At 40.5% G+C, this 12270-nt stretch overlaps 1 protein-coding gene across 1 annotated transcript; it reads right to left on the reverse strand.

Moving 5' to 3' along the window:
• LOC109227779 lies at positions 8211 to 8914 on the reverse strand. Its single transcript, XM_019392977.1, has 2 exons — positions 8692 to 8914; positions 8211 to 8530 (listed from the first exon to the last, which is right to left on the reverse strand). Exons 1-2 carry the CDS (start codon positions 8912 to 8914, stop codon positions 8211 to 8213), a joined length of 543 nt encoding a protein of 180 aa, XP_019248522.1.

Consider the following 12270-nt stretch of genomic DNA (forward strand, 5'->3'; position numbering starts at 1 on the left):
AATTAAAAGTAGCTATGAATCAAGTGGAGCACGCCAACTCTCGCTGATCAAGGATTCTAAGCATGAGGACCGTCAACTTGCCTACTTGCACCTGCGGGCATGAAACGCAGGCCCCGGGAAATAGGGCGTCAGTACGAATAATGTACTGAGTATATAAGGCATGAAAATCAGTACATAAGAGACATAGATGGAACATGGAATAAGGAATTCCGCCAGTAAGTCTAAATAACTTTGCAAATCCTAAAACAGTTATAATATCATGCACGTGCGTGTAAATATCGTGTCATGCATAGGTATAGGTGCATATAACATCATCAAGCCTCTGAGGTCATCCCATTATATCATCTCAGCCACTTTGGGCAAAATCATCAACATATGCCAACTGATCAGGTGGTGGTGCGTATATAACGCCATAACCTTTTCCAATGTCTCATATACATATATATACATATAAATACGCGTATATAACTCCATCTGGTCATGGGTCAATGTAGATGTATAAATGAATGAAATGCATGAAAATATGTTAATAATCTCAACGTTCCTTTCGGATAAACTTTATCAACTCCGTATTATTCTGAGACCCATGAACAGACGATATAATAATATGTCACATGGGGAATCAAGAATATAGAGACCCCTAGTATTTCTATGAATAGAGTCGTTTATTTTTGTATCATTTGGATCATGACAAAAAGAAAGAAGGGATAGCCTTAACATACCTGGAGTAGGGAAAATCTGTATGATATTCTTGGAAAAGGTTGCATCGTACTCCTTTAGAACAGCAAAATTTTACGTTGCTAAGGTTCTAATAATTCTTGTTGGAATTGTTTGGTTGCAAGAAGTTTTGTTGAAAACTTGTTGTGATGACCCAAAAGGTCATCACTTGTTTTAAAATAAAAATTCTACGTTCCGAGGCCATACAAACCTCTTTTAGCATTACCTCAATTTGCATGCACAGTCCGGGCGCGTAGCCGGAAAGCCTATATGTGAAAATCTGTGAAAAATGATAAATTTTGACTATAAAATGAATTAATTTGACTTCGGTCAACGTTTTGGGTAAACAGAACCGGACCCGGACCCGTGATTTGATGGTCCCGGAGGGTCCATAAGAAAATATGGGATCTGGGCGTATGCCCAGAATCGAATTCCGAGGTCCCAAGCCCGAGAAATGAATTTTTGAAGAAAAATTGTTTTTTGAAATTGTTTAAAGGATTTGGAAATGAAATTTGATTAGAACATATTGGTATCGGGCCCATATTTTTGTTCCGGCGTGCGGTACAGGTCATATATATGATTTAAGATAATTCTGTGAAGCTTGGTAAGAAACGGAATCCGTTTGACGTGATTCGGACCTTAAATGCAAAATAGATGTTTAAGGAAGTTTTGAGAAATTTCATTGATCTTGAGGTTTAATTTTATGTTCATGATGTTATTTTGGTGATTTTATTTCACGAATAAGTCCGTACGATATTTTTGAGGTTGTGTGTATATTTGATTTGGAGCCCCGAGGGCTCGGGTGAGTTTTGGATAGGTCACGGGGTGCATTTTGAACAAAAAAAATTGTCGGTGTGTTTCAGACCTGCAGGCTTCGCATTTCGCAAATGCGAGCCATGCATCGCAAATGCAAGAGGTAGAGGTGGCCTGGGCAGCCTTCTTTTCAAATGCGGAGAATCCATAGCAAATGCGACACTCGCCTAAGTCCTCTCTGACCGCAAATACGGCCTATGTGTCGCAAATGCGACATTGGTCTCGCAAATGCGAAAGTCCGAAAATTCTAAAGGGTTCGCAAATGCGAACCCTATTTCGCATTTCTCGTATCAGCAAAGGTTGATTGCGAACCCCGCAATTCCCATATCTAGGACCTGCAACTTTTATACTTAGACGATTTTAAACCCATTTTTCACATTCTCTCAAAACATAAACACACTTTGGCGATTTTTCAAGGATTTCTTCTTCTCCAAATCAATTGTAAGTCAATTTTAACTAACTTCCTTCAATTCTTAACATCTTTTAACATGATTTCAACTTCAAATCAATGATTTTCATGGGGAAAATTGGGTGTTTTGGGTAGAACCTAGGTTTTTCAAAAATTGGAGATTTGGACCTCGATTTGAGGTCCGATTTCAAAGCAAATTATGTATTTGAGTTCGTGGGGGAATGGGTGATCGGGTTTGGGTTCGAACCTCGGGTTTTGACCATGTGGGTCCGGGGGCGATTTTTTACATTTTGGGTAAAACTTTGGAAAATTCATTTTTATGCATTCGAATTGATTCATTTAGCGTTTATTAATGCAATTAAGTAACTTGTGACTAGATACGAACGAATTGGTGGTGGAATCGAGGGGTAAAGCTATAATTGAAGCGTGAATTATGTTCGTGGCGTCGAGGTAAGTGTTTGGTCTAACCTTAGCTTGAGGGATTAGGAGTTGAGTCCTATTTGTTAAGTGTTAATTATTGAGTACAACGTATAGGCATGGTGACGAGTATCTATACGTTGGTGTCTAGTATGCCCGTGAGTCTTTATATTGTGATTTTCATGACTTCGTTGTATCTTTCATGCCTTGGTGATGGTTTCTATATGTTGTGTAAAGTTTGTGGAAGGAATTGTGACTTATGAACATTGAGGAGCGTTGGCTCAAGTTATGTAACAAATTGTGAAAGAGTAAGTGATAATTGAATCTCTAGAGCATTGGCTCGAGTTATGAAGTGAATTGTGGAGTAAAAGTAAGGAAGAAAAGAAGTTATCATGTTGACACCCTTGCCGGGATATTATTGATTTATTTGTTATCTCCCTTGCCGGGATGTTGATATTATTCATGTTGCTCCCTTGCCGGGATCTTTATTGCAATTTCAATTATTCCATTGCCCTATTGTTTGTGATTGTTGTTTGGGTGAGGAAGAGCGTTAAAGCATGAAGGGTGATGCCGTGCATTGTTTGTATTGTGAGGAAAGAGTGTAAAGCACGAAGGGTGATGTCGTGCCGCACGATGTACCATTCCGTGCCAATTATATTGATTATTGTGAGGAAAGAGTGTAAAGCACGAAAGGCGATGCCGTGCCGCACGATGTACCATTCCATGCCGATTTTATTGATTATATGGTAAGGAAAGAGAGTAAAAGCACGAAGGGTGATGCCGTGCACACTTTTATTATATGATTGCTTTGGTGAGGACGAGAGTAAAAGCACGAAGGGTGATGCCGTGCATTTATTGAATTTTGATTCTTGTTGATATCTGAGTTATGTTATTTCTTTCGTTTATTTGATGTCTTTCTATTCGGAATTGCTATCTTCCCCACAGCATGCTCCCCTCCCATTTTGACTGGTTATTTCTGTGTCTCATTTTTGCTGTATACATATTTGAACTGTACAGGTTTATATGGTAGTCTGGTCTAGCCTCGTCACTACCTCGCCGAGGTTAGGCTAGGCACTTACCAGCACATGGGGTCGGTTGTACTGATGCTACACTCTGCACTCTTTTATGCAGATCTCAGTGCTGTTGACTTCGGATCGTCGGTTGGAGGCTATTTTCAGTTTACGCGGAGATCCAAGGTAAACCTGCAGGCGTCCGCAGGCCCTAGCATCTCCTCTATCCTTATTTCCTATTTCATTTTCCTTATATTCAGAAACAGTGTATTGATATTTTCTTCAGACCTTGTATGACCGTCTGTGATACTGTGACACCAGTTCTGGGTAGTCGAGGTTCAAACAGTTGTATTAGATATTTATGTTCAGATAGCTTATGGTTTCTTTCTTCCGCTTATGCTAAATTGCGCTGTTTAAATGTTATTATTATTATTAAAATTGCTAATGAATATAAAATGAGTAACAAGGGTAAATTGTGAAATTAATTGGCTTGCCTAGCTCGTACTAGTAGGCGCCATCACGACTCCCGAGGGTGGGAATCCGGGTCGTGACACTTGTAGGAGTTGCTAAAGTTCTGATATGAAGTGTTGTATTCCAAATATGAAATGTTGCTAACGTTATGATATGAAGTGTTGTCTTCCAAATATGAACTGTTGCTAACGTTCTGATATGAAGTCTTTGTATTCAAAAGATGAATTGTTCTGTACTTAGCACATTACTTTTACAAGTCTTTCATTCAAAATATGAGAATGAAGTGTCTTTTAATTACCAATTAGGTTGCCACCTATCAAAAATGACTAAGAGTCATTTGTCTAAGAAGTGTCTTGCTACCACGTGGTGGTGGGGGGAAATTTTAATCTTTATCCGACTTATTAGTTAATTAGGTAATGTCCCGTTATCCGATAATTAACCAATTACCCACATAATTAAGAATTATCTCAAATTACTTAAAATACTACTCATTTTTAATATACTTTATACATCATACTATCATGATCATATGGTACCTTGTACGGTACTACTCCATAAATATCGGGTATCATAGCTCGGACTGTATTTTATCCCAAATCGACAACCTTCAATGAAACTCGTTTTCTTTAATTCGTGTACCCTTTATCCTTCATGGAACTTACATATCGCTTGGTATAAATAGCATAAATACGTTAACCTCAAGATAATCTCATCCCCGAGTCTACATCGATTAACTGAAGACGAAACTTTAACGTACGAAAACGCGAGATATAACATCCTCCCCCCCTTAGAAACATTCGTCCTCGAATGTTTAACTCCCTAGGATCTATATAACTTTGGCAGAGTCGCCTTTGTAACAATACTACTATCAACTCTTCCTGTAGAACTCAATAATTCAACGCCACATAGGACCACAATCATCAATAACGACAATGGCCTCACACGACCAATGACAATAACTAACACAAGAATCCATACAAGTACCTTAAGGTTGTGATGTCTCAGTCAGACCCTTCTCTGGAAGAGGAAATAAGTAGAGATATCTAGACTTCATGTCTTCCTCGGCCTCCTAAGTCATTTCTTCCACATTGTTGTTTTTCCAAAGTACTTTCAAGCTACGTCTTTAGTTCTCAATCTCCGAACCTGTCTGTCTAATATAGCAATGGGAGTTTCTTCATATGATAGCTGCTCTGTGATCTGAATGTCATCAACTGACACGATTCTAGAAGGATCTCTGATACATTTACGGAGCATAGACACGTGAAAGACCGGATGTACAGGCTCCAAGTCCGAAGGCAAGTCTAACTCATATGCTACCTGGCCTACCTTGCGTATGACCCTATATGGTCCAATGTACCGAGGGCTAAGTTTTCCTTTCTAACCGAACCTCATAACACCCTTCATCGGTGATACCATTAGGAATACGCAGTCGTCTGCCTGAAACTCCAAGTCTCGCCGTTGATTATCCGCATACGACTTCTGACGACTTCGAGCTGCTAATAGCCTTTCCTGTATAAGCTTAATTTTCTCGATTGCCTGTTGTACCAATTCTGGTCCTACTAACGTAGTTTCCCCAACATCGAACCACCCTATAGACGACCTACACTTTCATCCGTAAAGAGCTTCGTATGGAGCCATCTGAATACTGGAGTAGTAGCTATTATTATATGCGAACTTAATAAGCGGCAGATGATCATCCCAGCTACCTTTGAAGTCTATCACACAAGCTCGTAACATATCCTCAGGTGTCTGAATAGTACGCTCAGCCTGTCCGTCTATCTGGGGATGAAATGTTGTACTAAGACTTACCTGAGTCCCCAATCCTTTTTGGAAGGACCTCCAGAAGTTAGCTATAAATTGAGCTCCTCTATCCGAGATAATAGATACAGGGACACCATGCAGTCGTACTATCTCCTTAATATAAAGCCTTGCATAATCCTCTGCGGAATATGTAGTCCTAACGGGCAGAAAATGGGCCGACTTTGTAAGCCTATCAAAGATCACCCATATCGAATCGAACTTACGCTGGGTACGAGGTAAGCCTACGATGAAATCCATATTGATTACTTCCCATTTCTAAGTCGGAATCTCCATAGCCTGCAATAATCCACCGGGTTTTTGATGCTCAATCTTAACCTGCTGACAGTTAGGACACTGAGCAACAAACTCCGCTATATCCTTTTTCATTCCATCCCACCAATATACTTCCCTGATAGCATGATACATCTTTGTCGCTCCTGGATAGATAGAATAACGAGAACAGTGAGTTTCTCCCATAACCTGCCGACGCAACCCTGCAACATTAGGGACACATAATCGTCCTCGATATCTGACGACCCCATCTTCTATAATTTTGAGCGGTGTCTTCTCCTTCTGAGGGGTGGTATCCCTATAATGAACTAACACAGGATCCTCGTACTGGCGTTCCTTTACTTCAGTTACTAAAGAGGATGTTGTCGTATCCTAAATAGTAATTCCAATATCACCTGAGTCCAGTAACCGAACTCCAAGACTAGCTAGCTGATGAACCTCATGGGCTATTCCCCTCTTTTCTGGCTGTAAATATGACAGGCTACCCACAGATCTACGGTTGAGGGTGTCGGCTACTACGTTCGCCTTCCCCGTATGGTATAAAATATCAATGTCATAGTCTTTAAGTAGCTCCAACCATCTCCTTTGACGTAAATTCAATTTCTTTTGCTTGAAGATATACTGGAGGCTCTTATGATCTATATAGATATCAACATGAATGCCATACAAGTAGTGCCTCCACCTTTAGTGCATGAATTACCGCAGCTAACTCTAAATCGTGGGTCGGGTAGTTCTTCGTGCTTTCTTAGCTGTCTAGAAGCATAAGCTACAACCTTACCATGCTGCATCATCACACAACCCAATCCAACACCTGAAGCGTCACAATAGATAACATAACCATCGCTCCCTTCTAGGAGCGTTAGAACCGGTACTGAAGTTAATCTGTCCTTTAATGCCTGGAAACTCCATTTGCAAGCATCAGTCCACTGAAACTTTTCTCCCTTCTGAGTTAACTTTGTCAAAGGTGCGGAAAGGGAAGAAAATCCCTCTACAAATCTCCTATAATAGCCTGCCAAACCGAGAAAGCTACGAACCTCCGTCAGTGTTATGGGTCTAGGCCAAGTCTTTACTGCCTCAATATTTTGTGTATCCACTGGGATGCCTTCACCCGAAATGATATGCCCAAGAAAAGCTACAAAGTTCAACCAGAATTCACATTTAGAGAATTTTGCATACAACTTCCCTTTTTGTAGAACTCTGAACACAGTACGAAATGATCTGCATGCTTAGCCTCTGAACGAGAATACACTAATATATCGTCGATAAATACAATAAATAGAACGACATAACACGAAACTCAAAGTGCCCATATCGGGTCCTGAATGTTGTCTTCGGAATATCTTCCTCATTGACCCTTACCTGATGGTACCTGGACCTTAAGTCTATCTTTGAAAAACACTTAGCACCTTGCAACTGATCAAATAAATAATCAATCCTCGGGAGCGGGTACTTATTCTTGATCGTCACCTTATTCAATTGTCTATTATCAATACACAACCATAAGGAACCATCTTTCTTCCTCATAAATAACACAGGTGCTCCCTCACGGTGATGTACTAGGTCTGATAAAGCCTTTTTCAAGCCCTTTAGTTGTTCCTTTAACTCTTTCAGCTCTGCGGGGGCCATACTATAGGGAGGAATAGATATTGAATGAGTATCTGGTAGTAGGTCAATAGAAAACTCAATTTCTCGCTCTGGCGGAAGACCCGGAAGCTCATCGGGAAAAATATCGGGAAACTCATTAACCACAGGGATGGACTAAATGGTTGGTGACTCTACTTCCACATCCTGAACCCGAACTAAGTGATAAATACAGCCTTTTCTGATCATCTTCCTTGCCTTGAGATAGGAAATAAATCTACCTCTCGGCGATACCAGTCCAAAATAGGCTCCCTTGGAAATTGAAATCGGACTATCTTTGATCTACAATCAACGTTGGCATGACAAGAAGCCAACCAATCCATACCCATTATAACATCAAATTCTACCATATCTAACTCAATTAGGTCCGCTACGGTAGATCGACTATGAACTACTATTATACAACCCCTATATACTCGCTTAGCAATCACAGAGTCCCCAACAAGTGTAGACACCTCAAAAGGTTTAACCAATTCAGGTTTTATTCCAAACTTACTAGCAACCAACGGAGTAACATATGATAAGGTGGAACCTGGGTCAATTAGTGCATATACATCATATGAGGAGACTGATAGTATACCTGTAACAACATCAGGCAATGACTCTTGATCATGTCGTCCTGCCAATGCATAAATGCGGTTCTAAGGACCGCTCGAGCTAGATGCCCTGCCTCTGCCTCTACCACGACACATTGATGCTTGTGAACCTTGCCCAGGGGGGCGTACTGATGATGACGAACTAGCTACAAATCCCGCTGGCTGAGCTATGCTTGTATCACCTCTTGTCGAACAATCTCTCATAACGTGGCCCGGATAACCACAAGTATAACAAACAGCCAATCCCATGCGGCACTGCCCGACATACTGCTTACCACACTGAGCACATCGTGGCAAGGGCAGCCTCGTCTGACTTGACTCACCCCTATACTGAGAACCTGAGGCCCTTGAATTATGACCAGGCCCTGAATATGTGGAAAGATCAATCTCTTACTGCCAAACTGACGGGGTGCACTAACCGATGGCTGGGCTGGATACGTCGGGTATTGTTGTCTCTGACCACCTTGAAACTCACCAGAAGGACCCGAAGACCTCGCTCTCTTATTCTGGGCCTTATCATGCTAACGATCGGCCCTCTGTTTCTGCTTACGCTCCTCTACACCCTGAGTGTATGCCTGAGTACGAGAAATATCCATGTCTGGTTGAAGTGAGACCAACATACAATCTTTAAGCAAGTGCGGCTCTAACCCCATCACGAACCGGTGAACCCAATCCTCCATCTTAGATACAATAGTGGGTGAATACCTAGCCAACGAATCAAACTGAAGACTGTACTCCCGAACAATCATGTTACCCTACCGAAGGGTCAAGAACCTATCAACTCTGGCCCTCCTAAGCTCTGTTGGCAGATAATGACGAAGAAAAGCTTCTGTAAACTCCTGCCATACTGCTGGAGGGGCATTCTCATCTCTGGAAAACTCCAAAGACTCGTACCAATTAACTGCAACATCCTGAAGTCTATAGGAAGCTAACTCAACTGACTCAGTCGTAGTGGCCTCTATTTGCCTCAAAGTCCTCTGCATTCTATGGATCTACCCCAATGAATACCGGAGGGTCCAAATTAATGAAATCACGAACCCTCGCACTAACGGACCTATCTGCATGACCAATACCTACTTCCTGATGCCGAGCCTGCGCAGCTACTAATCGAGTTAATAGCTGAATAGCATCTCTTATCTCTTGAACTGGTGTACCTGGCTGAGGGGCTGAACGTACAGGGGCGGGCATTGGAGCTGGTGCCCCTCAGAGCTCTTCTGGAAAGGGCGGGGTATGTGAAGTCTGAGATGGTATCTCACTATGAGACTCTCCCCGAGCCCTGGTAACTCGTGGCGCTCGACTAGTAGTCTCACCAGCCGCAGACTTTCCCTTCTGGGCGGCTGTAGTCTTCAGAGGCATCGCTGAAAACGTAACATACTGTTAGGAACATGAATTCTTATATCGCACGATCTAAGATAAAAAGAGAGGATAAAATCCTATATGTCTTGTAGCCTCCTGTCTATAAGTGTGGTGCACAACACACCCATAAACAAGACTCTACTAGACACGGTCTCTAGACAACTCTAGGACAGAACTGCTCAGATACCACTTTTGTCACGACCCAAACCGATGGGCCACGACGAGTGACCGAATCCTACATGTAGAATACCCTTAAGCATGCGTTAAGATATAAACATGAATAACATACGTGAGGAAAACCTATCCAAAAAGATATATGTACATATACATGCAAAGTACAGTGGGCGAGCCGACAAGGCTGCTATAGACAATTATATACCCAAAACTGGAAGTCGACAAGGCCACATACTATCCGACTATACATAACTGTCTACAGATCTCTAATAGAGAATACAAATGTACAACGACGGGACTAGGCCACGTCATACCCATATATGTATGCAAGCATATCGTACTAAAACCAAAAGTAGCTCCGGATCAAGTAGAGCACGCCAACTCTCGCTAATCAAGGATTCTAAGCAGGGGGACCGTCAGCTTGCCTACTTGTACCTGCGGGCATGAAATGCAGGCCCCGAGAAATAGGGTGTCAGTACGAATAATGTACTGAGTATGTAAGGCATGAAAATCAGTACATAAGAGACATAGATGAAATATGGAATAAGGAATTCCGCCTGTAAGTCTAAATAACTTTGCAAATCCTGAAATAGTTATAATATCATGCACGTGCGTATAAATGTTGTGTCATGCATAGGTATAGGTGCACATAACATCATCAAGCCTCTAAGGGCATCCCATCACATCATCTCGGCCACTGTGGACAAAATCAACATATGCCAACTGATTAGGTGGTGGTGCATATATAACGCCGTAACCTTTTCCCATATCCCATATACATATATATACATATAAATACGCATATATAATGCCATCTGGTCATGCGTCAATGTACATGTATAAATGAATGAAATGCATGAAAATATGTTAATAATCTCAACATTCTTTTCGGATAAACTTTATCAACCGCGTATTATTCTGAGACCCGTGAACAGAAGATATAATAATATGTCACATGGGGAATCAAGAACATAGAGACCCCTAGTATTTCTATGAATAGAGTCGTTTCTTTTTGTATCATATGGATCATGCCAAAAAGAAAGAAGGGATAGCCTTAACATACTTGGAGTAGGGAAAAATCCGTATGATATTCTTGGAAAAGGTTGCACCGTAATCCTTTAGAACCGCAAAATTTTACGTTGCTAAGGTTCTAATAATTCTTGTTGGAATCTTGTAGGAATTGCTAACGTTCTGATATGAAGTGTTGTATCTCAAATATGAAGTGTTGCTAACGTTCTGATATGAAGTGTTGTATTCCAAATATAAAGTGTTGCTAACATTTTGATATGAAGTCTTTGTATTCAAAAGATGAAATGTTCTGTACTTAGCACATTATTTTTACAAGTCTTGTATTCAAAATATGAGAATGAAGTGTATTTTAATCACCAATTAAGTTGCCACCTAACCAAAAATGACTAAGAGTCATTTGTCTAAGAAGTGGTTTGCTGCCACGTAGGGGTAGGGGGAGGGAAATTTTAATCTTTATCCAACTTATTAGTTAATTAGGTAATGTCCCGTTATCCGATAATTAACCAATTACCCACATAATTAATAATTATCTCAAATTACTTAAAATACTATTCATTTTTAATATACTTTATACATCATGCTATCACGGGTCATATGGTACCTTGTATGGTACTAGTCCATAAATATTGGGTATCATAGCTCGGACCGTATTTTATCCCAAATCGACAACCTTCAATGAAACTCATTTTCTTTAATTCGTGTACCCTTTATCCTTCATGGCACTTACTTATCGCTTGTTATAAATATCATAAATACGTTAACCTCAAGATAATCTCATCCCCGAGTCTACGTCGATTAACTGAAGACGAAACTTTAACGTACGAAAACACGAGATGTAACACCTTACATCCATATAAGAGCCACTTTCCACCATAATGAATCGCTCGGGATTGAACTCAAGTCTTCCACATATTAGAATCATGTTTAATAGATCACATATTAACAATTGTTATTGCATGGGAAGGAATAACCATATTATTGCTAAGTTGAGTGTCAGATATAGAAAGCCTCACGCACGAGAAAGGTGAACCTGGAGGATGAACTCTTAGAATCTCCTTCACCACTACTTGTAAATATGGCATCCGAGAAGTGTCAGCATCAATCACAAGTTTTCCAGTGTAACATTGTGAACTTCTTCTTACAACTTTTTTTGCACCTCTTTTACAGGTGCTTTGCACTTCATTTACTTCGTGCAATAATAATATCATAACTCGCTAACACAACTCAAATAACAATAAAAGAATTATTATACATGAATTTCTATGCCTTTGTATATTCTATGTGCAAAAAGAATTCTTATGGTCGGTTCCAAACATGCATTTCAATCAATATTACAGATTATATCTACCATATGTCTTGTATGTAATATCTAAAATAGATTAAAAAAAAGATGGCTTAATAAATAATAGCCTCCATTCATCTTCTTCTACCTTTTCTTTTCCATCGAGAGACAAAAGAAGGAGATACTGAAGAAGCACGCAATGGAGACGGCGAGAACTTACGACAAGGTGCAACCTTGAAAGGAATAAGGTGGAAGCAGAGTATG

Source organism: Nicotiana attenuata, chromosome 6 (genome assembly GCF_001879085.1).
Source record: "Nicotiana attenuata strain UT chromosome 6, NIATTr2, whole genome shotgun sequence".
In the NCBI taxonomy this organism is placed as follows: Eukaryota; Viridiplantae; Streptophyta; class Magnoliopsida; order Solanales; family Solanaceae; genus Nicotiana; species Nicotiana attenuata.